This window comes from Aquarana catesbeiana, linkage group LG07 (assembly GCF_042186555.1).
Source record: "Aquarana catesbeiana isolate 2022-GZ linkage group LG07, ASM4218655v1, whole genome shotgun sequence".
Taxonomy (NCBI): domain Eukaryota; kingdom Metazoa; phylum Chordata; class Amphibia; order Anura; family Ranidae; genus Aquarana; species Aquarana catesbeiana.
This window is the reverse complement of record NC_133330.1, coordinates 237382390-237409897: the sequence shown is the minus strand read 5'-3', so window position 1 is coordinate 237409897 and position 27508 is coordinate 237382390. Positions and strand designations below refer to the sequence as shown.

At 40.3% G+C, this 27508-nt stretch overlaps 1 protein-coding gene across 1 annotated transcript; it reads left to right on the top strand.

The window, feature by feature from the left end:
- Positions 1-547: 547 nt before the first annotated feature.
- On the top strand, positions 548-26292 carry LOC141103484 (retinol dehydrogenase 8-like). Its single transcript, XM_073593124.1, has 6 exons — positions 548-753; positions 17119-17280; positions 19772-19951; positions 20307-20400; positions 23591-23774; positions 25415-26292. The coding sequence occupies exons 1-6, from the start codon at positions 657-659 to the stop codon at positions 25646-25648; spliced, it is 951 nt and encodes a 316-aa protein (XP_073449225.1). The 5' UTR covers positions 548-656; the 3' UTR covers positions 25649-26292.
- The last annotated feature ends 1216 nt before the right edge of the window (positions 26293-27508 follow it).

The window sequence follows — 27508 nt, the reverse complement described above, 5'->3', positions numbered from 1 at the left end:
AATTCTGTTTGCTACTCCTGTTAGCATGTTTTCTGATTAGGCCAGTCTTTGTCAACTTTTTTAACATGGAGGAACCGTTAGAAACAACCTTCAGGTTTTGTGAAACCCCAATAATTACTTTAGTCTGAGGATTAATTCTGAGGATTAATTCTTACTTTAGCCACCAGCAGAAAAATCTAAAGATCCCTTTATATAACACACATGAAAAATGGAACAGAAATATTACAAATGTGAAAACTGAATCAAAAATTGCTTAATAATTCTACACTCTCTGTTAGCATTAAATGTCAGCGCTAAATACCATATTGTAAATACAGTAAATAATAATTGACAAGAGGTAATCTAATATGAATGAACTGTCAAAGAATTGTAGAGGCCGTAACCTAAGTCAACCTCTGCTTTACCGTGTTAGCCTTACAGTGCAGCTCTCTATCCAGATTATCATTAACACTGTTCACCCCCATTAATGTCAGAAAAGAGATTATCCAGCTTTAGCCACAAATTGTGCAGGTTTGCATTTTTTAGATGTGCTGACACAGCCTAGGGATGGATAAAACAGTACGAGGCACCAATTTAAGCCCCAGAAGTAAAATTAGCTCGACGTTGATGGTCTTTGGTTGAGACCTTTGTAGTAAAGACAGGAAAGAGAAACAAGGATGGCAATGAAAAATGTACTTGTTACGGGATGCTCATCAGGAATAGGACTGGCTATTGCAGCAAGGTTGGCCAAGGATGATCAAAAAAGATTCAAAGGTAATTGCATGTGAAGGGTGGAAGGAGTAAAGGCAAGCACATTTTTACAGTGCTGTAACATGGATAGTATCTGGTCATGCTGGTAAATGTTGAGAATGTTAGAAATGCATTGACGAATGAGTGCTTTTACTCTAGATACTGTAGATAAGGAAACATTGTGCTCTGAATTACAATAGGTTTACATTTCCATTTTACACCACTTTTAGGATCCTGTAGAAAGGTTATGCTTTGAGAACCTCTAGTCAATAAGATCATTAATGTCACAAGATGGAGTTCTACATTATATGTGTGAACACATATTTTTAAATCATTGTTCCAAATTTTTCTTGTTAGTTATAGGCAGCAAGTAAGTGAAGCACATCAGATAGAGTGACATGAAGCTGTTTTTAATATCTTATGCCCTGTACACATGGTCGGACTTTCCGACGGAATATGTACGATCAAAGCTTGTTGTCGGAAATTCCGACTGTGCGTGGGCTCCATCGGACTTTTTCCATCTGAATTTCTGACACACAAAGTTTGAGAGCATGCTATAAAATTTTCCGTCAACAAAATCCGATCCTTTAAATTCCGATCGTGTGTAGACAAATCCGACGGACAAAGTGCCACCCATGCTCAGAATAAATTAAGAGACGAATGCAATTGGCTATTGCCCCGTTTATAGTCCCGACGTACGTTTTTTACGTCACCGTGTTCAGAACTATCGGATTTTCCGACAACCTTGTGCGACCGTGTGTATGCAAGACAAGTTTGAGCCAACATCCGTCGGAAAAAATCCATGGATTTTGTTGTCGGAATGTCCGATCAATGTCCGACCGTGTGTACAGGGCATAATAGTTCTAAAATATGGGATATTAAATATACAACCTAAATCAATATTATTAAAACTTGATTATACAAAAAAAATATCTAAAATCAATATTAACCTCACTGTTACCCTTCCTCAGTAAATGCTTTACATAATAACATCTATTTCACTGCCACAAAAACAAATAAAGGGAATGAACGAGGGATAATGTGGATGACTCCTTGTGTATATTTGCATACTGCTTTGTCCCATGTTTATTCTCTTGCAGTCTCTAGGAAGTTGGCTGTGTACAGTGTAGAATCGCTTTTTGTCATTAGAAGCCTGTGACGTGTTGATATGCATTATTACAAAAATTTGTGCTTATCCTTGTTTGTTAAAAAAAATGTGTGCTTATTGACACTATTGTATTAAAGTACAATCATTTATAAATCACATTGGATTTTCAGTTTAGACCCATTAAACACTTGTCAGAGTTTAAATAACAGCAAAAATCCCTGTTTATTAGATTCATCTGCACGTGATTGGATAATTGAAGTGAATATTCCGACCTCCTTTAGTAAATCAGCCGAATAGTATCTGATTAAAGGGAATGTGTGATCTTCTCTATATGTATTTATTGTAAATGTAAAAGAAACCAGCTTGATGTAAAAAATGTTATGTGTGTTCTAGAAATCTTGTTTCTTTGTCCTATGTACACAGGGGTAGTCATATTTGTTTATTACATGTGCTGACTCCACTTACTGCTTTGCAGTGCTACTCAATAGCCATGCGTTACTGCTCACAATGCATGTCTATGGGTCAGTCAAATAATTAAACACATTGCACTTCTAGCAGATGAAATCTTATGTCAACAGCTGTTAACGTAAAATTCCCTGCATTATTATGGACCTTTTCAGGTCCAATCTGAGTCAGAATTTTTGGCTGAATTTAGACCTGAAACGGACCAGAAGACGCACAGGACTTCTGTGTAATTTGCTCCACAGCAGTCCCGGAGCTGTGTGAACCAACTCCATTGAGAGCCGGTCAAAATCTCCTGACATGCGAACTGGATGTGGGTTTCACCACATCCATTTAACAATAGTGTGAACCCAGCCTGAAGAAGCAGCACTACCTTAATGGGGTCATCCTTTAGTTTCAACATTTTGCTGACTGTTTTTTTAAGGTTCAGGCTCTGGGACTGTCATCATGATCCTTCCTTTACTACTTTGAGGACTCTGACTTTTATACTCATTCAATCTTAGTGCCCAGGGGACACTTAAAGACCCTATATAAAAACACAGTGTAGCAAAAGAAAATGAGAATTATTTGAGAGTATCTGAGAGTAAAGCCGGCCATAGACTATTCGAACCCCGGCTGGTTCTTCTAACCATATATGAACAGGCTGAATTTACCCAAGTTGATTGATCAACTGGGGCACAACCAGCCTGCTGGATGTTACTGCATTTATTGCTAGGGGCTGTTATAGCTATCAATAATCACACAGGGAGAACACAATGACTCTGTGGGACAGGGATTCCCCTGTCAACACAGTTACATAGTTAGTAAGGTTGAATAAAGACACCAGTCCATCCTGAGTGAGTGTTTACAATTGTCCCTATCCCTTTACATTGTGTCTCATTAACCACTTAAGGACCGGCTCACGACTATATACGTCGGCAGAATGTCACGGACAGGCAAATCGCCGTATAGTTACCTCACTTTGAATTTGCCACCGCGCGCCTGCCACGAGCTCCATGACTGTGCCCGCGGGACCTGCGGACTCGATGTCTGCCGGGTGCCCGCGATTGTGTCATGGAGCTGAAGTAAGGGGAGATGCCAGTATAAACACAGAATCTACCCTTTCTGCCTAGTGACACTGACACTGATCACAGCTCCCTTTCATTGGGAGCAGTGATCAGTGACGTGTCACTCGTAGCCACGCCCCCTAACAGAATCACTCCCTAGGACACACTTAACCCCTTCCTAGCCCCCTACTGGTTAACCCCTTCACTGCCACATTTACACAGTAACCAGTGCATTCGATAGCACTGATCACTGTATAAATGTGAATGGTCCCAAAATAGCACCAAAAGTGTCCGCTGTGTTTCCGCCATAATGTCGCAATCACGATAAAAATCGCTGACCGTCGCCATTACTAGTAAAAAAAAAAAATTAATAATAAAAATGCCATATAACAATCCCCTATTTTGTAGATGCTATAACTTTTGCGCAAACCAATCAGTAAAGGCTTATTGTGATTTTTTTTAACCAAAAATATGTAGAAGAATACGTATCGACGTAAATTGAGGAAAAAAAATGTTTTTTTATAGATTTTTTGGGGATATTTATTATAGCAAAAAGTAAAAAATATTGCTTTTTTTCAAAATTGTAGCTCTATTTTTGTTTATAGTGCAAAAAATAAAAACCGCAGAGGCGATCAAATACCACCAAAAGAAAGTTCTATTTGTGGGGAAAAAAGGACATCAACTTTGTTTGGGAGACACATCGCATGACCGCGCAATTGTCAGTTAAAGCATCGCAGTGCCAAATCGCAAAAAGTGGCCTGGTCATTTGGCAGCCAAATGGTCCGGGGCTGAAGTAGTTAAGATGCTCATCTATTATATTATTATTTATTTAAGGTACCCATATAGCGCCATCAATTTACACAGCGCTCCACACATACATCGCACACTCACATCGGTCCCTACCCTCAAGGAGCCCACAATCCAAGGTCCCTAACTCACATTCATATACTAGGGCCAATTTTGGACAGAAGCCAATTAACCTACCAGCATGTCTTTGGAGTGTGGAAGGAAAGCAGAGTACCCGGAGGAAAAGCATGGAGGCACAGGGAGAATATGCAAATTCCTGGCAGGTAGTGTCGTGGTTGGGATTCAAACCAGCGACCCTTTTTACTGCTAGGCGAGAGTGCTACCCACTATACCACTGTGCCGCCCTATGTTGATGTGGAAATTGAGTTCTCTTTCCATCAACCCGTGGAAAATCGCTCAATCTATGGCCAGCCACAAGCCCAGTACATAGGGACCGAATGTGTACTGCTGCCGGTTGGACAGAAGCTGGCTTCTGTCAATGGGGGCGTAACAAAAAAAGGTCTGCCGATTGGCGCTATTGGTTGAGAGCGCTGACCAAGGTGTTCTGGTGGGGGGGCATCCCCCTGTCAAAATACAATAGAACAGCAGGGGAGATTGTTGTACTAACGTTGGATAGTTAGTACAGCCACTCCTCCTGAGCTGTCAGTTTTTTTTTTCATTTAGCCTTGCTGGTTTGAATGAAAAAAAAAACTACTATGGTGTACTAGGCTTTAAAGAGAGTGTTGGGAGGGGTTCATGTACAGAGTTAGGCTTTAAAAGTTTCATCACGGTATCAAATTGCTATGACTATAACCCGTTTAAGAGTGCATTATGGTGACAGGAACTGTAAGATGCCTGCACTTAGTTTTCCAGCATTCCACAACTGCTTAAAGTGGTTCTAAAATCTATTCTTTTTTTACCTTAAAAAAAAACCTGACAGCTCAGGTTGAAGCCGATGTACTAACAATCCGATGTTAGTACAGCGATCTCCCCTGCTCTGCTATTGTGTTCTGATAGGGGGACCCCCCTGCCAGAACACCAGAACACTCCGGTCAGCGCTCTCAGCCATTGGCTAAGAGCACTGATCCGGGGCCGTTCGGCAGACCTTTTTCAGTCATGAGCCTTTTACCACTGGAGACTCCCATAATCCACATGAAACTATGCTCCCACATATCTGGTCACTACCAAGCTATGGCATCACACGGAGTATAAAGGAGCTGGCTATGCTGCACTGTTAAATTCTTTGCTTACCAATCAGTTTAAAGTCATTTTAACACAATAATAAATTAAACAGGCAGTAAATCTCTTAAAGTGACACAAAATTTAGGTTATTAAAAAAATTATATTCAAGTATGTATCCCTAATAAGTAGAAGCTACAAAAGTAGCTTCTGTTGCTCTTAGCCTCCTCCAAAGGAGGATGTTAAAAAAGGCAGATAATACTAGTAAGAAACAATTTAATGAAAAAAAAAATACAGGTATAGATGATTTTTGGAGAATAAGGATATCATTAGGGGGTTGATTTACTAAAGGCAAATAGACTGTGCACTTTGCAGTTGCCCCCATAGCTTGGTAAATAAGGTAAAGCTTCACTTTGTAAAAGGTACCCAACCAAGTGCAAGAAAAATTTAAAAAAAAACATATTTTTTGCTTGCACATGATTGGATGATGGAACTCAGCAGAGCTTCTGCTCATTTACTAAGCTCTGGAGCAATTGCAAAGTGCACAGTCTATTTGCCTTTAGTAAATCAACCCCTTAGTGTCACTTTAACAAAATGTATTGCATCTGTTGTGTAAATTGAAGAACACAATCAGCCTATAAATTATTTCTCCTTTAGCATGATAGCTCCTTATAAACCATTTGGATAGACTCTATCACAATTGCAGCTTGCTAACTCTTCTTATAAAACAATGGTTAGTGCAGCGCAATAATTAAAGGAAAAAGACCAATCCACATGGGTAGAAATTCCTACGTCCAAACAGATGGTAAACAAGATCCCTCGTGAAGGAAAGTAAAAACTATTCTTCCACCAATAAATGAGTGACAATATCCTCCACATAAGCCGAAATGCGCTTACCGTGTCACAGAAGGTCATATACACGTTTATCCCCACAGGGATAACGGTAAATTCCAGCACGGCTTGAAAGATCCTCGATCCGGCAGGATAGGGCTCCAATCCAACGGTGAGGTCCAGCAACAAAAGCCTCCAAACCGGCAGTGATAAGTGGTGTGGTAATACAGCCGTCCCAAATGAGTATAAAAAGATAGAAGGACACGCTCTAAGTGTACTCCGTAAAAATTTATTGGGAAATTAAAAAGCATAAAAGTCCAGCGCTAATTAGCGCAAATAGTAAAAAATTGCCGACAAAGATTAACAGCACGATCCGTGGATCGAGTGCATAGCACATAGAGATGGCTTCAGGTGACGTCCATGCAGCAAGCTCCTCCCCCCGTACGCAGGGTTACGTCCCAACAGGACTTCGTCAGCGACCCTCGTTTTTTACACATTGTATTTGTTACTATTCCTGGTGGAAAAAACCACTGCTAAAGACCATCTGGGAAATTCAATAAAGCATTAAAGTATAATACTTATATTTACTTCAACAGTCCACGGTAACGACACAGGCATCTTCTACCTGTTTTTTTTCTGCGTGCCTGGCTATGGCCATCTTCATTGACTGGCACTTGTATAGTTCAGTTATCCCAGCATACAGGATCTGTGCCAGAATGTACACTGAGCTGCCAATGCCCAGCTCAGTTTACATTTCAAAGAAGACTGCAAGTAGGCAGGTAGGTTTATTTTATTGCAGACGAGACATTTCATTTTTCTTCTGCAGTTAGAGTGCCTGTACTTAGTTTTGTAATCAGTGACTCTAGTTCTTCTTTAATTTTGTTTTTCTGGAGGTTTTATAACTCCCTGCGCCTAATTCAGGCAAGCATTTGCGCCAATTTCGATAACAATACCAACCTGTGTCCCAAATTGAGGCAGTTCTAACTACCACCAATTTATGGTGTCCATACACTAGATGAAAAATCATTTGAAAATCTGTCAATTGGACAGTTTGTTCATTTTTCGTCCAGTTAATGGGCACCAATCGAAAATATATTGTGACGTTTTTGAGCTAAAAAATCTAAGAAAAATTTGGAAAACTTCTGCCGAATGGACATTAAATGCAAAGGTTAATGTGTTTCTCACCCGTTAAAAATGTAACTGTTGGTCCTGCACATACTGTATGTGACCCAGAAGCAAAAAATGAACGCGAAACTGATTCATTTATGTCCATTGAGCGATTTCTCGTTCGACATGAATTACATGATAAAGAAAATGGGGAAGGGAAAGGAGACTAAAGTTTATCCAAAATTAGTCCTAATTAATTAGGTCTCAGGGATGTGTCTGAAAAAAACAACACACTCACCGCTGAAGATAACGACCCATAAAAAATAGATCAATATGTAGGTAACCTTTACCTGGAAATTATTAATTGTTGTCTCCAAGGTAATAATCCTCTGAATAGAACAACATATATGCAGAAAAAACGGGAAAAGAATTCCCAAAGATATTCTTCAAAAAGGATTTATTGGTTATAGGGACTAATAATTTTTATTAAATATCCACAAGAATAGAAAAAACATATACAAATAGTGAAATATAATATACTATAATATAAATACCCTCCTCCAAAGACATTTAATTAAAATTAAGACAAAAAGGGTCTTAAAAAGAGACACCGGTGTCTACCACAGTCAGCCAAACACACACACTATTAGTCTCATCCTCCAGCGCTGAAAGAAGACTGTGGACTGAATAAAAGTAGGAGATTTTACAAATGCTGCATCTGTCTGGCTGCTGCACCTAAATTTACCAGAGACATGAATCTGTCGGAGCCCATACTGGACACTCCTTCCTCAGTGCACTCACTTCCCTTCCTGACCACTGCACCCATCACACTGAGAGGCGCATGGCCCAAAAAAATTGTAGTGCAGTGGGCAAAGCCTGATTAGGGAACTGAGAGACTAGTTGCCCATGAGGTCAGCTTTAATGTTGATGACAGCACACAGCAGTGGGTGGGACTATAGACGCTATTCAGTCCAATAGCTGCTTTCAAATCCACCCACTGCTGTCAATCAAAGGTAAGGGGGACCTGATGGGGACCTAGCCTCTCAGTTACCAACCAGACTCTGCCCACCCATTGACTCATCAGTTCCCAAATATGGGCAGTGCCATATCTGGATAATTACATTCCCGCAATCCGCATAATCCTTTGTTTACATACATTTTGGTGCCAGGGAATCTCCAGGCCAACAGTTGCATTAATTAACATGACATTCATGACAGCTTTGCAGAAAAGGCACAGCCCACCCCGAGTATTGGCTTACCTCTGTATGCCAGCTGGTCCTAATTACCGCCAGTTTTCTAATCCGTGAACAGGCAATAATACTTTAAGAATCTGTCGCTGCCAAAGCAAGAGGTTCCTAATGCTAGCTATACACCAATCGCAAAATTGTTTAAATGCATTTTCGAAAAACAAATACACCGTTGTGGAAGCAAACGCTATTGCTATCATGTAATTCATCTAGACAAACAGCTCAACAGAGAAAAGAGGACTCTAATATAGGCTACGCTTCGTTAAGGGAAAAATTCTGGAGCCGTAACACTGACTCTGAAAAGAGATTCAAAAAATTATGAGCAGCCTAGAGAGATCCTGCTATTCCTGGAAGTTCTTCAAGTCCTTTCTGAAGAGAAATTGTATATGTATAGACAAGATAATTATCTGAATCTTCACTCGAGCATGTTTAAAATAATAGACCGCATATGCAAAGGGGAGTTCATTCAAACGTCAACAGAGACACATGAGTAGAATATTGGACACGGGAGTATGGATCGTAATGAAATATATAAGGGGTGACATTGGTCAAGGAAACTAAACGGATTTAGGCAGTAAATAACTTTCTCCTTGTTTGAAGTTTAGGGGGAACTGATACAGCTCACCGTTTAGACATCTTCTTCCAAGTGTTCACTTTCCCTTTATGTAGAGTTCACAGATGCGTTCCAATTGCTCAGCAAAGAAACCACTAGAGAGTTGGAATAAATAGTGTTCCTCTTCAAAAGTTCCTCCAAGTAGTTGTCATTTAGTTAGTGTCTCAAACACCTTTGCATGCCGTGCAGAGGCTACACATTAGCCGATCCAGATCTGCCCGGTGAATCCGCTGATTGTTGAAGGCTGGAAATATCAGCTGAGCGGAACTAAGATGGATGGATGGGGTTCACCGTGTGGGTAGACAAACTAGTGCTCATTTTGCTGAAGATATGTGAGTGTCTTGCTTGCTTACATGTTTCGCTTGTGAACCAAGCTTCCTCAGAGCATGACTCACACTAAATGACAACTACTTGGAGGAACTTTTGAAGAGGAACACTATTTATTCCAACTCCCTAGTGGTTTCTTTGCTGAGCAATTGGAACGCACCTGTGAACTCTACATAAAGGGAAAGTGAACACTTGGAACAAGATGTCTAAACAGTGAGCTGTATCAGTTCCCCCTAAACTTCAAACAAGGGGAAAGTTATTTACTGCCTAAATCCGTTTCGTTTCCTTGACCAATGTCACCCCTTATATATTTCATTACGATCCATACTCACGTGTCCAATATTCTACTTATGTGTCTCTGTTGACGTTTGAATGAACTCCCCTTTGCATATGCGGTCTATTATTTTAAACATGCTCGAGTGAAGATTCAGATAATTATCTTGTCTATACATATACAATTTCTCTTCAGAACGGACTTGATGAACTTCCAGAAATAGCAGGATCTCTCTAGGTTACTCATCATTTTTTGAATCTCTTTTCAGAGTCAGTGTTACGGCTCCAGAATTTTTCCCTTAACGAAGCATAGCCTATATTAGAGTCCTCTTTTCTCTGTTGAGCTGTTTGTCTAGATGAATTACATGATAGCAATAGCGTTTGCTTTCACAACGGTGTATTAGTTTTTCGAAAATGCATTCAAACAATTTTACGATTGGTGTATAGCTAGCATTAGGAACCTCTTGCTTTGGCAGCGACAGATTCTTAAAGTACTATTGCCTGTTCACGGATTAGAAAACTGGCGGTAATTAGGACCAGCTGGCATACAGAGGTAAGCCAATACTCAGGGTGGGCTGTGCCTTTGCTGCAAAACTGTCATGAATGTCATGTTAATTAATGCAACTGTTGGCCTGGAGATTCCCTGGCACCAAAATGTATGTAAACAAAGGATTATGCGGATTGCGGGAATGTAATTATCTAGATATGGCACTGCCCATATTTGGGAACTGATGAGTCAATGGGTGGGCAGAGTCTGGTTAGTAACTGAGAGGCTAGGTCCCCATCAGGTCCCCCTTACTTTTGATTGACTGCAGACAGCAGTGGGTGGATTTGAAAGCAGCTATTGGACTGAATAGTGTCTATAGTCTCACCCACTGCTGTGTGCTGTCATCAACATTAAAGCTGACCTCATGGGCAACTAGTCTCTCAGTTCCCTAATCAGGCTTTGCCCACTGCACTACAATTTTTTCGGGCCATGCGCCTCTCAGTGTGTTGGGTGCAGTGGTCAGGAAGGGAAGTGAGTGCACTGAGGAAGGAGTGTCCAGTATGGGCTCCGACAGATTCATGTCTCTGGTAAATTTAGGTGCAGCAGCCAGACAGATGCAGCATTTGTAAAATCTCCTACTTTTATTCAGTCCACAGTCTTCTTTCAGTGTTGCAGGCTGAGACTAATAGTTATGGCTGTAGTACAGATATCTGTCAGTCACTCACTTGGCACCTCTTCCATTCAAAAAAGCCTTGTATTAGGTAGTGTTATTACCAGTATCGGTGCTAAAACTAAGCATTTGCACTAACACTTGTACTTGTGCAAATGCTCCCATACTAAAAGCGATACCTTGGACTCGGTTCACATATGTGCAGGCCAATTTGCTATTTCATTCAGTGGTTCAGGTGCGATTCCAATGCGAATTGTAGTGTATGAGATTAGAAATTGCACCTGAATTGGACTGAAATCAAACAGGACTATTTTTTAAATTGCACTGCGGCCCGGCCTGCACATATGTGAACAGGCTGTAAAAGCTCACTGACATCACACACATGAAAACTGATGTGAAACTGATGTCTCTGAAAGTGAAATCTGTGTGGTTTTCCCATCGGTTTTCATGCACGTATGGTGTAAACGAGCCCTAAAAACACTGTCACATAACACTAAAAATAGGTATCAGTAATTGGTATCTAAGCACCTGAGAAAAAGCATCTGTACCTGTCTTAAAAAACTGGTAATGGTGCATCCCTAGTTTAAGCCACACTTCAGTTATAGAGAAAAACACCTGAATGCACCATAAAAACAGTGACCAAAGCACCTTGTAATCTAAAGCAGAATACTGCAAGAGACGATTCTTCACAATTTAAATGCTCTATGGGAATATATTCAGTGCAGTTTCCATGATGAAAAGGGTTAATGTTGCATCAGAGCTGCCACCTGCCATTAAGACAGTTCCCTAGCAACCGCTGATTGAAATAACATCGCTGCTGTCAACTCAGCTGAAAAGGAACCAAACAATATTTAAAATCTGCAGCAGATCTGTGTTCCTAATCATTCATTTACATAGTAGTTAAAGCCCAACACCAGCCAAGTATTAGAACCTTGGTTGGGATTTTATTGCTGTTTGTGGCCTTATTTGGGAGATTTCATACTTCTACTTTAGCGGAGAAGGGTTACAACTTGTATATTGCGGTCTCTGTCTTCCTTTCCAAATGACAACCCCCATATCTTGTACAGGAAGGGGTGGAAAATTCTTGAGAGAAATTTTACTCTGCACAAAACAAAAAAATGGCAGAGGAGGCTTTCCCCCACTCCCACCTTCCCATCTGGGGCCATCATTAGAAATCATGGGGCACTGAACAGCCTACCTGATTGGGCCCCTTACACCCCCCTTTTACCCCCCATTCTGCCCCCCCTGCATCTTACACCTTATTTTATAACCCCTGCAATCCCCATTACCCAGCACTCAGCACCACTTGCATTACACCTCATTTGTATCCCTGCCCCCCCCCCCACTACCCGGCACTCTGCAACCCCTACATCCCCCATTGCTCCACATTGTCCTTCCCCTATTAGTCAGGGATGAGGAGCAGAATAAGGGTGGACTTGGGATTAGGAAGTTGGTGGACAGTGAGATGCCCACAGACCGCCCCTGCTGGTGCCTCCCTGCTGACTTCATGGGGTCCTGGCCCTGTACAGGAGGGCTGCCTGTAATCACCTATTGAAAGCCCTGCTCCCACCTACCTGCTGTCAAAATGTGCCATTAAAGAGGACCCCTATAAAAAATGCCAATAATATATAAAAGGGTGTACAGAAGCAAGTACAGTTACACATGTCTATGTTGCTTTTTCTTCATTTTCAGCCCTTTTCAGGCTGCCTCTGTGCTGCCAGTGCCCCAATTCCCACTCCACCATTTTGAAAATTAACATCATCCCTCTGCAAACAATATTGTCATGCTCAGTCTCACACATGTGCTGTATGACATTTACTAATCTATTAAAGTTTTTTTTTTGCAACAGATGAGTGCAGTGCCATATGGTGCATACGCTACATGAGCAGAATGTAAATTAGAACGTAAATTAATAGAGGTGCCAACAATAAGGTCACAAACCCAATAATTAGCAATAGCTCCTTTAACAGTGACAAACACTATTAATATACAGTGTATCAAAAAGTGAAAAGAAGGGTGCGCTGCTACCTATAAATAGAATGCAATATAGTGAAAGTAAACAATAAAGTGTACATCAATTAATACAAAATATCAACCATGTGCCATGTTGAACTTCCAGTGGACCAGTATAAGAGAGTGAGAGCGATCACACCAAATTTAACACACCCTCTCCCCATTCACACCTGAGACCTTGTAACACTAACGAGTCATATGACACCGAGGAGGGAAAATGGCTAATTGGGCCCAATTTAGACATTTTCACTTAGGGGTGTACTCACTTTTGCTGCCAGCGGTTTTGAGGGGGCAGCAAATTTACACTGTTATACAAGCTGTACACTCACTACTTTACATGGTAGCAAAGTGTCATTTTTCCACTGTTGTCACATGAAAAGTATAATAAAATATTTACAAAAAGGTGAGGGGTGTACTCACTTTTGTAAGATGCTGTATATACAGTTTTGCTCATAAGTTTACATACCCTGGCAGAATTTATGATTTCTTGGCCATTTTTCAGAGAATATGAATGATAACACCAAAACTTTTCTTTCACTCATGGTTAGTGTTTGGTTGAAGCCATTTATTTTTAATAAACTGTGTTTACTCTTTTTAAATCATAATCACAACAGAAACTACCCAAATGACCCTGATCAAAAGTTGACATACCTCAGTTCTTAATACCGCGTATTGCCCCGTTTAACATCAATGGCAGCTTGAAGTCTTTTGTAGTATTTGTGGATCAAGGTTTTTTCTTCTTAGATGGTAAAGTTGCCCATTCAAGATGGCCACTCCAAAACCTTCATTTTATTCTGCTGTAGCCAATGACAGGTCGACTTGGCCTTGTGTTTTGGATCATTGTCATGTTGGAATGTCCAAGTACATCCCATACGCAGCTTCCTGGCTGATGAATGCAAATGTGCCTCCAGTATTTTTTGATAACATACTGCATTCATCTTTCCATCAATTTTGACCAAATTTCCTGTGCCTTTGTAGCTCACACATCCACAAAACATCAGATATCCACCTCTGTCATAGGTGTTGCCAGGGGGTGGATATTAAGGCTCGAGCCCTGAATCTGGAGACCATAGCCCTGAGTCTCTTGAGTCCCTGCCTAACCAGTGGGTCATGGCTGCAGCTGCGGCGGGCGGCATTAGAGATGGAGGAGGGAGACGAGTGTGCGGACGAGCAGAGATGACATCATCTCTCTCCGCCCGATCCACGTCACCACTCTTCCGCCCTCACAGCCGGGCCACTTCAATGTGGGAGCGATGTGCAGCGGGGAGCAGAGAGGTTACATCATCTCTCATGGCCGTCCCGCATCTCCTGCCCTCACTAAATGGACCAGTGCTGCCAGCCTGCCACCAATGCAGCGACAATGCACATTTGGTGGCACTGGCTGGCATGGCAAGTGATAAGCAACATCAGTTGGCAAGTGACATCCCACATCTAGTGGCAGGTGACGTGGCAAGTGACAATCTGCTAATGGTGGCAGGTGAAGTGGCAAGTGACAGTCTGCAAATGGTGGCAGGTGATGTGGCAAGTGACAATCCGCATCAGGTGGCAGGTGACGTGGCAAGTGACAATCTGCAAATGGTGGCAAGTGACAATCTGCAAATGGTGGCAAGTGACATGGCAAGTGACGTCACAAGTGACGTAACAAGTGACAATCTGCAAATGGTGGCAGGTGATGAGGCAAGTGACAATCTGCAAATGGTGGCAGGTGACGTGGCAAGTGACAATCTGCAAATGGTGGCAAGAGATAGTCTGCAAATGGTGGCAGGTGACGTGGCAAGCGACAATCTGCAAATGGGGGAAGGTGACATGGAAAGTGGCAATCTGCAAATAGTGGCAGGTGATGTGGCAAGTGACAATTCACATCTGGTGGCAGGCGATATGGCAAGTGACAATCCATATCTAGTGGCAGGTGACGGTGGAAAGTTAAAAAGCTGCATCTGGTCACAGGCGATGGTGGCAAGTGACATGATGCATCTGGTGGCAGGAGATGTGGCAAGTGACATGCCCAGGGCTCCCACTTATTCTGCATTATGGTGATTTGAACCACTTCATTATATATTAGAATGTAGCAATAGAAACAATGTGCTTCGATCACCCTGACACCATATCAACCATGGTGCCATGATGATTGAAATGCCAACACCAGCCTTTGCCTGTGAAAAATTGCTTACCACCGGCGTGCCCCCCCATGGCATGTGACAATCCACATCAGTTGGCAAGTGACAACCCACATCTAGTGGCAGGTGACGTGGCAAGTGACAATCTGCTAATGGTGGCAGGTGACGTGGCAAGTGACAGTCTGCTAATGGTGGCAGGTGACGTGACAAGTGACAATCCGCATCAGGTGGCAGGTAACGTGGCAAGTGACAATCTGCAAATGGTGGCAAGTGATGTGGCAAGTGACAATCTGCAAATGGTGGCAAGTGACGTTGCAAGTGACAATCTGCAGCACCACATGTTTTCAGAGAGTCCTGTATTTCACCTGAAGTTATTTGTGGGTTTTTCTTTGCATCCCGAACAATTTTCCTGGCAGTTGTGGTTGAAATTTTAGTTGGTCTACCTGACCATGGTTTGGTTTCAACAGAACCGCTCATTTTCCACTTCTTAATTAGAGTTTGAACACTGCTGATTGGCATTCTCAATTCCTTGGATATGTTTTTATATCCCTTTCCTGTTTTATACAGTTAAACTACCTTTTCCTGCATATCCTGTGACAATTCTTTTGCTTTCCCCATGACTCAGAATCTAGAAACGTCAGTGCAGCACTGGATGAAAGATGCAAGGGTCTCTCAGGAGTCCAGAAACTCACTGACCTTTTATACACACACACTAATTGCAAGTAAACAGATCACAGGTGAGGGTGGATACCTTTAATAGCCATTCAAACCCCTTTGTGTCAACCTGTGTGCATGTTATCAGGCCAAAATCACCAGGGTATGTAAACTTTTGATCAGGGTCATTTGGGTAGTTTCTGTTGTGATTATGATTTTAAAAGAGTAAACACAGTTGATTGATAATAAATGGCTTCAGTCAAACACTAACCATGAGTGAAAGAAATGTTTTTGTGTTATCATTCATATTCTCTGAAAAATGGCCAAGAAATCAGAAATTCTGCCAGGGTATGTAAACTTATGAGCACAACTAACTAAATAAATAAATATATATATGTATATATATATATATATATATATATATATAGTTACATAGTTAGGTTGAAAAAAGACACACGTCCACTAAGTTCAACCAAAAAATAATAAAAAATACAATCCCATATACACAAACCTACACCCACAGTTAATCCAGGTGAAGGCAAAAAAACCCCCAAAAAAGCATGCTCCAATTTGCTAGGCAATTTGAGAGGCAATCGGATTTACCCTGGATCAACTTTACCTATAAATGTTAGTACCCAGTTCTATTCTGTACATTTAGGAAAGAATCCAGGCCTTTTTTAAAGCAATCGACTGAGCTTGCCAGAACTACCTCTGGAGGAAGTCGATTACACATTTTCACAGCTCTTACTGTGAAGAAACCTTTCCGTATTTGGGGATGAAATCTTTTTCCTCTAGACGTAAAGATATATATATATATATATATATATATATATATATATATATATATATATATATATATATACACTTTAGCTTTAAGAAACTGTGGGCACAGTGAGCACGTAAAATGTGAATGCGACATAGAAAACTATTTTGCCCCGTACACACGGTCGGACTTTGTTCGGACATTCCGACAACAAAATCCTAGGATTTTTTCCGACGGATGTTGGCTCAAACTTGTCTTGCATACACATGGTCACACAAAGTTGTCGGAAAATCCAATCGTTCTAAACGCGGTGACGTAAAACACGTACGTCGGGACTATAAATGGGGCAGTGGCCAATAGCTTTCATCTCTTTATTTATTCTGAGCATGCATGGCACTTTGTCCGTCCTATTTGTGCACACACGGTCGGAATTTCCGACAACGGATTTTGTTGTCGGAAAATTTTATAGCCTGCTCTCAAACTTTGTGTGTCGGAAAATCCGATGGAAAATGTGTGATGGAGCCTACACATGGTCGGAATTTCCGACAACAAGGTCCTATCACACACTTTCCGTCGGAAAATCCGACCGTGTGTACGGGGCATTTCACTATTTTGATACTCCTTGAAAATGAACCTTAGCTACCCTGTAAAATGCTTCTTTTCAATTTTCTAATGCAATTTACTTTTGCTATTTGATTGTATCTAGTCTATGCAACAATGAGGAACCTGGCAAAGCAGGATGATCTTCTAAAAGCTGCTAATGGCTTTGTGGGGAAAACCTTGGAGATAAAACAGCTGGATGTGTGTAGTGAAGAATCCATCAGGAACTGTGTCAACAGCATCCCTGATCGCAGAGTTGACATTCTAGGTAAGAAACTGTGTTCATGGCATTTAATCCTTGTCTATAGAGGTCCTTTCCAATATTTGGAGCATTGCTTATATAGTTGCTTTAGTGTTTTATAATACATGTCTTTATCATGCTTTGCTGTAATAAATAAACAAAAAAAAGATGTATTTCTAATGTTTGCTGCAACCATGAACTGCACTGTGAGTGCGATAACCTATGTTTGTATGGGCGTAGGGCTGAATGATGGTTTCAAGAGCTTGCACAGCAAAAGGCTGTGTGCCCTGGAGGCCCAGTACTATGTGGCTATACCTGTATATTTAATAACTTAATTGCCCAAAGGAGTATGAATAACGTGAATGTAATATGATTCAAACACCTTTTAGTTTGCCACAAAGCATCTAGCAATGTTAGTTGCTGTCTATGAAAGATACAGGACTTAGTAGGAGCAGATTTTACTTTTTACTCAATCAATGGGACTTTTTACAGTGTCAGAAAAAATCTTTGTCTGACACCATAAAAAGTCCCTTTAATGGAATAAATAGTAAAATGTGTTCCCTGAACTTATATGTGATGTGCTGCCCATGATCATGTATCAAATCACCAAATACATTTTTTGCTTACAGGTCTTAGGCCCCTTTCACACGATCAGACCGTTCAGGTCCGCCTGTCAGTTTTGACGGCGGACCTGAACGGGCGCTCCATGTTAGCCTATGGAGCGACGGATATCAGCGGAGACATGTCGACCCCGTCCGATCCACTAAAAGCAGACGGATGGCCCTACGTCCAGATCCGTTGCTGGCGGATTGGATCGGGTGAGATCTGATGAAAATGGACAGGCTGTCCGTTTTCATCTGATCCCTCCATAGGCAGCAGCGGCGCTTGACAAGCCCCTCCCCGCTCGGTGAGCAGAGAGGGACCTGTCATCCGCCGGCTCAGCGGAGATCAACGGAGAGATCTCCAGCTGAACCGGCGGACTGAGGCGGGCTCCGTGGAAACGGAGTCCGCCTCGTGTGAATGAGGCCTTAGGACAATAGCCAGGGTAGAATGAAAAGACTTTGCTGCAGAGTTCCATTATATAGGATAGGTTGATTCATAATTTTTGTAAATTTTTGTTTATTTATCATTTCATGAATATGTTTAGGGTACTTTAAATTTTATAATATTTCTATCATCGCCATATTAATAAATTATTGCTATGATGATACAGTTACTATCAATTTTGCCTTAGGTTTAGGCTTAGGTTGAGGTCAAGGGTTAGGTTTAGGAATTTCCATTTGCGTTTTTTCAGCTGCAATAAATTCATTTTTGGTTGTAATAAATGTGTGTCATAAGAACATAACAGAAAACAACTGTGCCAACTGTATTCAAGAGATGAACATGTAAATGGACATAACAAGGCTATGTAAAAAAAAAGTGTGCATTCTTTCTGGTGCTGAAACCCTTGCACCCTCAATGCTCAAAATTACTTTATAGGTTTAGTTCACCCTTACAGAAAAAAAATGTACACCCTCCCCATGCCCCAATACCTGATGAGCACATGGATGGACTAAATGGATTCTGGTCCAGAACCAACCAGACTATGAATATATTTTTTGAGACCAATGAGAGGGGGAGAATTCTCAATAAGGAATTGACTGCTCTGGGCTTCAAAAAAATGGCAGCCTCCAGCAAGGAGACACAGGAGCAATGCTGGAGGCAATTTACTGCACACACTAATTTAGGTAGCATAATTATTATGTGAAATGTATTTTTTTTGTTAAGGAACATTAATTGTTATCAAACTGTTATGGGTAAAGTTCCACTTTAAAGGGATACGACATGGGCAAATGTGCTATTATTGCAGAGATGTTTGCATTTTATTGCCCTGACATACACTTCAAAAAGACAAACATTACCCTCCTGCATCATGTATAATTGCAACTTCATGCAGAAAAGTTATAATCTTAATCTGAAAATCTGACTATAAAAAATGCTTGCTACTGTGTCATTAAAAGAGAAATAAATCTAGATACAGTATCCCTTAGTATTATAAAACAGAGAAGGTTGGGGATGTTTGTTGGAGAAGTCGTAGATGTACAAAAGCCTTCTAAGTCATAAAGCTAAAGATTGTAAAATGTTACTATCTACAGCTAGCAATAAACAAATATTTTTGAATTAATAAAGCATGTACACATCCAACAAATATTTGCGGCGCTGTAATTCTCTGATACTTAATATTTACATTGTAATGTATTGCTAAGGACATAGTGAACTGATATTATATCATGCAACACAGTCACTCATTTCAGTTTATGAATACTTTTTTTTTTGTGAGTTAAAACAAAACCAAAGAGTTTATGTTTGCTACATAGATTTGGTTAATGTTGTATTGTAATGTTTGAATTTTGCATATACCATCTATCATATGAAAGTAAAGTATGCATGATGCTTAGGATGTAAACAAGATGCAAAACAACATAGCATCTCAGTCTTGTTCGCAAATCTATACGTTCTAAATCTTTATTACCCACAGTTAGTAATGCTGGAATGGGACTTATTGGCCCCATTGAATGTCAAACCATTGAAGAAATGAAAACTGTAATGGACACAAATTTCTTTGGACTGGTCAGACTACTGAAAGAAATATTACCGGACATGAAGAAGAGGAAGAGTGGACACATCGTAATAATAAGCAGCGTGATGGGAATACAAGGTACAGTAGATTTTGTACTATGAGAATACGCTAGAACAACTGGCCCTCTAGCACTGCATGGTGTATGTCTCCCCATATTTAAACACGCTCTGCTGATCAATGAAAGCATTTTACGTCTTGCTAAGATCAAGCAATTTCAAGCAATTTGCCTCATATGGATAAGGCCAGAAGTGGCAAATGTTCCATCTGATCAAAAGTATCTATGCTGTATGGCCACAGGCATAGTCTAGACTCTAGCCTATGCCTGTAGAATTTACTCTGAGCAATATAGAAATGTATGTAAGGCTGAACTAGACAATTTTTTAAGTAGCTGACTATCTACATATGAAATAAGAGTGTATGTCTGTTCTTGCAGGTATTCTGTTTAATGATGTGTATGCTGCCTCCAAGTTTGCTGTTGAAGGCTTCTGTGAAAGTCTCGCAATACAGGCATTGAAATTCAAATTGCAGTAAGTATGGATATTAAAACCTGGGACATAAATGCATTTAAGGTGTACATGGGCCCAGCTGAGATTGTGACAAGAAGCTATGCAACGCGGGCCACACAATCAGTTTCTCAACAGTCTGAAGATCGATGAGTATAAAAACAGTAGTTGTGGGCTGAAGGCATGTTCATTAAAAAAAAAAGTAAGTGTAACTATAATAAAAGAAGAAAGTTAAAGGATACTGATATTTTCTATACTGGGAAACAGTCCCTTTTTTCTGCATCTCCATGACCTTGTGCTGAATGAGGAATGGTTATACACTTGCAAAGCCATAGATAATTTGTTTCCTGGGGATGGGGTTGGGGCAGCTTTGGGCATCCAGAGGAGAACAATTGGGCAGCATGAGAATCATGGATGTGGCAAATTTGTGGTAACAGTGGGAGGGGCTTAAAACTTGAGCCTACTTACTTTGTACATGGTAACATACTGTATGCAACAGTCCTTGTACCCACAAAATATGCTTTACTGTGCCACAAGCAAGAGTCTATGGGACATGTACAAACCTCAGAACACTCATGATAGTGTTATTTAACTCCTTTCCCCCCTACATTTGTGGTCAGCGACAATATTAATGAACCCCATTCCTCCCTGCATTGGTTGTTAGTGGCAATGTTATAAACCCATAAGCACACATTTATCAATGAAGAATGTGGGAAGCCACTGCAGCAACAGCTAGGAATAAGGGTGAGCAGGAGACAGAACTAGTGAAGCAAATTTCTTAATTTCTAGCCTAGCTGTTGCACCTGCATGGATGAACAATCAGGGACAAAGGTGTTTTGACCCCCATATCCCCCCCCCCCCTTATCAATGCCCCTATGGGCCTTTGTTATTGGGGCAACACTTTGGCCACATCTGTAATAAGCAATAGCCAGCTGTGACCAAGCTGTTGTACAACATATACAGTGTTCAACCAATAAAACACAAAGCCACACGTGCCAACCATATACATGCATTGAGTCTACAGTTCTATCAGCAATGCATGTGGCAACAGTCATAGCCACATACCAAGTACCACCTTTAAAGGAAATCTGTAGAAAATATGTAGGCTGCTATTGCTTGACTGCATAATTGAAAATAATTGTCTAGCAGTTATGTTGATCTTTAGTATTTTCTGGGTCACTGCTGAGACAGCTGGGCAACTAGCATTTTCAAAAGGAGGTCAACAGCAGTAGCCTCTGTACTTCTCTAGCACATTTCCTTTAAATTTTATATGTAGAGGTTTTATATATGATTTTTTAATTTGTCCAAAATAAAAATAAAATAACTGTTGAAAAAATGTTTATTCTTTATAAATAAATATAATATGCTATATTTCATATTTACTGTGACCCATGCCTTTCCCCTTGCTATTTCATCCAACAGTGCCTGTGCTGTTCTTTATTGCTTCCTCTCTCATGTCACAGCTCTCTAACAATTCATAGATAGCAGCTATAAATACTCTGACTGGAAATCAGGCGTTTGAGGGTAAAGTCAAATTTTAAAGCCTTCCTGGATACAATGAAATCTTCACTTTGCTTATCCTTTCCCATTTGACTAGAACTACTATTTATTTTCTAATGGCTGAGGTCAACCAGTAGAAAAATAAATAATTAAATAATTAAATGGGGAAATAGTGTTTTTTAAACATAGTTTTACAGCTGCTATCTAGGAACTTCTAAAGATCTATGACCTGATAGAATATTAAAGCGTTCACCTTTTGTAACATGTTACTTGTTACATGTTACACCCATATTCAGGGTGCAACATGTTACACATGCACTGGCCCACGTACCCCCTCTCAAGTCCCGGTTTTGACATTGAGAGGCCACAATCTAAACAAAACGTCTCCGCCCGCCGAACTGCATCATTCAATCATAGTGTTCTGTGAGTGAATGGACTACAATTACTGACAGCCTTTGCAGCTGTCGGCTTGTAGTTCTTAATGAACTACCACAGTGGTGTTGAGCACAGTGGTAGCTAATTGATTCTTTCTGTCAGTGTGAAACTGCTTGGCTGTATGATGTATGGTGCAGACAGCACACACTGACAGTCTGCAGGAGTCCTGCATGGCACTAGCGATCTGATCGCTGGTGCAATGCTTTCCAGGCTCCTAAAAAAAAAAAAAAAAAAGTAAATGCACATTTTTTACCTGCAAAATTATTTTTTTTTAAAAAGCCGAACTTATCCCTTAAAGAACCTACAAAAACATCAAGGGATTTTGGCAACATATGTGGCTTTGCCATGGTGGTTTAATGTATCTACTAGTATTATGTTACTGTTATATGTTACTGTTAAATAGGCTAAAACAAGGAATGGTATGGTTTAATTTAAAAATATAGAATATAAGAATATAGCATATTACCATCATGTAATCTTTAGTCAGTAGGTAGAGCTTTAGTTTCCTTATCATATCTTTTCCAGTAATTGCTTAGCAGCCTGTTGTAATCTGTCCATTGCTTACAGGCCCTGTAGCTGAACTTGCAGGTTACATAAGGAACTGAGTGACTTATCACAACAATTCATCCTTTATCAGATGACTTAGTCCAATGTTTCAATTAAACAAAACAGGCTGCAGGGCAGACAGCTACTGCTGTGCTGTGCCTTTAGAAAAACTATTGTTTTTCCAGGAATCCCTTTGCATGTATTAAAGAAGAAGTTTGGGGTTAACAAAAAAAAAAACAACACATACTCACCTCTTTGCTGCAACATTGGTGTATTGTGGCAACTGTCCCATATTGGCTTCAAGCCCAAGAACTGAGCGATCACATGACCACTGATTGCTCAGTTCTTTGTCTGATCAAAGCAGAAGGCAGTCAAAATGGCTCTCTGCTTTGCCCCTCCATTGCTCACTGGGGTTGGTTGGGGAGGGGGCGGACTTAGCTGACTCCAGCTCTCAGCCAGATGCTGAGAGGCAGAGACAACTATCAATCAGGCAGCTGGGTGGATTCCAACAATATTGTTGAGACCCTTCAAAAGCAAGGAGCAATTCTGCCATGTCAGATAGCCTGCTATCAGATGATTCAGAATCACAGGAGAGCAAAAGTAAGCACACTCATGAGATCCACAGGAGAAGTATGGCCAAAAAGAAGGTTTGATCATACTTCTATTTTAAATATTTAGTTGGAAAATAAAAAATTGTATTGTTTGACTGTATTGTCTCCTTATTGTGTTGTAGGCTGAGCCTAATTGAACCTGGCCCGGTCATCACAGAGTTTGAAAAGAAAGTCTATGAAGACGGAATGAAAATGGATCTTTCTGGAGTAGATACAGAAACCGCAGAGATGTTTACCAATGTTTATCTTAAAAACTATAAATCAATCTTCCAGAGCCTGGGCCAGACAGCTGAAGATGTAGCAGAGGTAATAGCATTAAAGAATCATCCTAACAATTCAAATTGGAGTTGACATCCAAAAAAACTACATATGATAGATAAAGGGCTCCCAATCAAATTGAGACAATCAGAAAGTGCTGCTGAATTTTCTTAAAGTTGTTCTAAAGCCTTAAGTTTTTTTTTCTTTTTTTTTAACCATAATGCATTCACTGCATTAATGTAAAAAACCTTCTATGCAGATCATACCCACCCAGCCTTCACTCATGCTTACCTGAGTCCGATCTCGATCCAGTACCATGCCTAACAGCAACGACTCTCTGCTCTCTCTCTCCTCACAGGGCAGATTGATAGCAGTGGGAGCCATTGGCTCCCGCTGCTTTCAATCAAATCCAGTGATGAGGGAGAGGGGGTGGAGCCAAACACCAGTGCCTCTATAGTTAGAGGCTTCCTATGGTGCACTTGGAGAAGAGGTGGAGCCAGGTGTGCTGATGGGGGACCCCAGAGATTCAGGGCTGCTCTGTGCAAAACCATTGTGTGACATGTTGGGCTGATGTCCCCTGAACATATGTAACTATGCATCCCTAGGTAATGCACTATGCTTTTTTTTTGTGTGTTCAGTGTTTGGTGGGTGAGTGGCACTTGGCTAGAATTGAAAATGCATGCTTATTGTCCCACTTGCCGACCGCCCACAGTATATATACATCATTACTTTGACAATAAATATCATTATTTTTGCAGCAGCTAGCTGCCATAACAACGGTATCTTTTTTTCTGTGGGTGATTCGGCGTTGAATAAAAGTGATCCTTGGGGCTGGTTCGCCATGGGATCAGTTTCAGAGGCAGTAAGAGAGGTCCCCCTGTGAGCTTCCCGGTCGTTTCCGAGCTTACCCGAGCCATCTGTAAGCCCAGAACCAATCCGATGCAGCTTATGGTTAGGCAGGAAGTCGAGTGAGGGCAAGATAGCCCCCACTCAGCTCTATGCCCTTGGGGGGACCGGGGCGACCTCCGTTGTCAGTTCTCGGGTTTAAAGGCATAATTTTTGTTGTTTCTTAATGTCAAAGTGTCATTTTTTTTTTTTTTTTTTTTTTTTGCTTTTAGGGGTAAATGAAAGATCTGGGGTCAAAAAGAAGGATCAATAAAGAGGACCTGTCATGCTTATTTCCATTACAAGCAATGTTTACATTCCTTGTATTAGGAATAAAAGTGATTAAAAAATAAAAATAAAAGGGACATTGTAAAAATAAAAAATAAAAGTAAAATAAATAAGAAAAAAAAAAAAAAATTGTGTTTGAAAGACTGCCACGCAAATACAGTTTGACATAAAAAATTGCAACAATCGGCATTGCATTCTCTAGGCTCTCTGCTAAAAAAAAATATATAATGTTTGGTGGTTCTAAAGAATTTTCTAGCAAAAAAAATACTCATTTAAACTTGTAAACAAAAAGTTCCAGAAAAGGCCTAGTCAGCAATGGGTAAAATTCCCATGTGCACAATGACACAGATTTGAAATGATGTATTATGATTATGAAATTATGCATGTATAGGTATACTTTTATGTCTAGATGTTTTACGTCTTTCATTATTTGTAGTAATCACTACCAATTGTGTCAAGTGGATGCTCCTATGCAAGACAAATCAATTTTTTTTCCCTTTCTCTTACTTTTTCAGCACACAATGAAGATCATTCTCTCAGATAACCCACCTTTCCGTCACCAGACAAACACCCTCTACACCCCGATGACAACACTAAAATATGCTGATCCAAATGGTGACTTACCCATTGATACCTTCTACAAGATGGTCTTTCAACATGACAAAGTTTTCAATGCAAGCCTTAATTTTATCAAATTGCTGAGATGGAGAAGTAAAAAGAGTTTTGACCTTGGGAAGAACCAGTCATAAGAAGCTCTGATTATACTTACATTGTATATTTGATCACTTTCTATGCAAAATGATTAAACCCTTAAACCCTAAAACTTCAGTGTTAATGGAAAAAGGAGCCGTGAAGAGTTTTCCCATAAATTAGAAAATCAGTCCAGACTACTATAGGCTTTTTAGAACTATCTCCTATTACCAAAGTTAAATATAAGGGGTATATTTTTTAGTTTTTCAAATTAATTGGAATGCACTGTAAGCCCCCCACAGCCCTTCTACAAAGCACTTTGGAACTCTTATCCCACTGTTGTCTACAGCTTTCAACAGACTATGAGAACCATTATGAATGTATGGTTGCAGATGACTTAGCTAATTGCATGTCTTATTCCCTATAACCTATATAACCATGGAGGAGTTTTTACAAATAAAAATATTTCAAGTGTTTTAGGTTTGTCAGCTGCAGTGCTTTTGTAGGAGCAATAGTGTTCCTTTGAAACACGCACATTTGCTAAACTTCTCTATTTTTGTATTTTTCCTTTGTAAATATATTGTAAGTTATGTTGTTTATGCTTATATGGTTTTAACTGTGGAATGCTGAGAGTTGTGTTTGTAGGTCAATGGAAAAATGATGACTATGAAAATACTGTATTATTTCTGATTAAAAAAAAAAATTTTTTTTTTTAATTAATAATAATTTATTATTAACATTAATAATAAAGTAAAAATCAAGCTGGGCTAAACAATGTTAGTACAATCAATACAAACTTTAAACTGACAAACAGACTATCTGCTAAAACAAATGCCTTTTTTTTTTTTTTTTTTTTTTTTTTTTTAGAAAGACAATAAACCCCAAAGCCATTTTTTCTAATGTAAATATGTCAGTATCCTAATGGTACTCAAAAGACTATAGAATTACTAGACATACCTTTACAGGACTTCTATATTACCCACGGGTTCTGAACTTAAAGCGGAGGTCCACCCTTAAATAAAAAATGACATTAAAATTCTACAAAAAATATATAAAAAAAATTGGAAAAAAAATTTACTTACCAGAAACCCCTGTTGCTAGGCAGTCTTCCTAATCTGCCTCTTCCTATTACCATCGCTGTTCTGTCACTTCCTCCTCTTTGGCGAGCTGCCCCGTTGCCTTCTGAGACATGTGTGTGTCCCAGAAAACAACAGGGCCGTTCACAAAGCACCGCGCGACTCGCGCATGCGCAGTAGGAAACGGGCAGTGAAGCCGCAAGGCTCCACTGCCTGTTTCCCTTAGTTAGGATGGCGGCGCTGGCACCCGATCCGATGGACGGATCGGCCTTGGGGGGCCGACATTGCGGGCTCGCTGGACAGGTTAGTGCCCTTATTAAAAGTCAGCAGCTACAGTGCTTGTAGTTGCTGACTTTAAAAAAAAAAAGGCTGGAACACCGCTTTAAGGGTACTATGACCAGCAAGTTTAGATGCCACCAGGAAATACCACATAGTGATCTACCCCATCACAGATCCTGCATGTTCCTACTGGCCAGTAAGGCTGCTTATCATATAACCATAACCAGGAGAAATGCATGACAGTCAGGCCATCTCTTGATACTTCCAGGAGCACCATTAGATTGATGGCACCTGGATTCACTACTGACAGGTGTACTTTAATATTATACAAGTTCAAAAACTCCAGACAGACAATTTTACATGTACAGTAACTATAATAAATATATTAATAACACCTCCCTGTAATCTCTTGGACAGCAGCATGTACTCTGCAATAGGGAAGTTCATTACTCTGAGGCCACCAGGTCATCACTGCACTGCACAGTGCTACTGAATGCAATGGGAGTGCATATATATGCATGACAGAGTGTGTTTAATGTGTTTTAATTGATTTTAATAGAAAAC

Coding starts and splice junctions, on each gene's coding strand:
- LOC141103484 (XM_073593124.1), top strand. CDS start 657: ATGGCAATGAAAAATGTACTTGTTACGGGATGCTCATCAGGAATAGGA. Junction 19,952..20,306: donor CAGCGTGATGGGAATACAAG/GTACAGTAGATT, acceptor CTGTTCTTGCAG/GTATTCTGTTTAATGATGTG. Junction 20,401..23,590: donor GCATTGAAATTCAAATTGCA/GTAAGTATGGAT, acceptor ATTGTGTTGTAG/GCTGAGCCTAATTGAACCTG.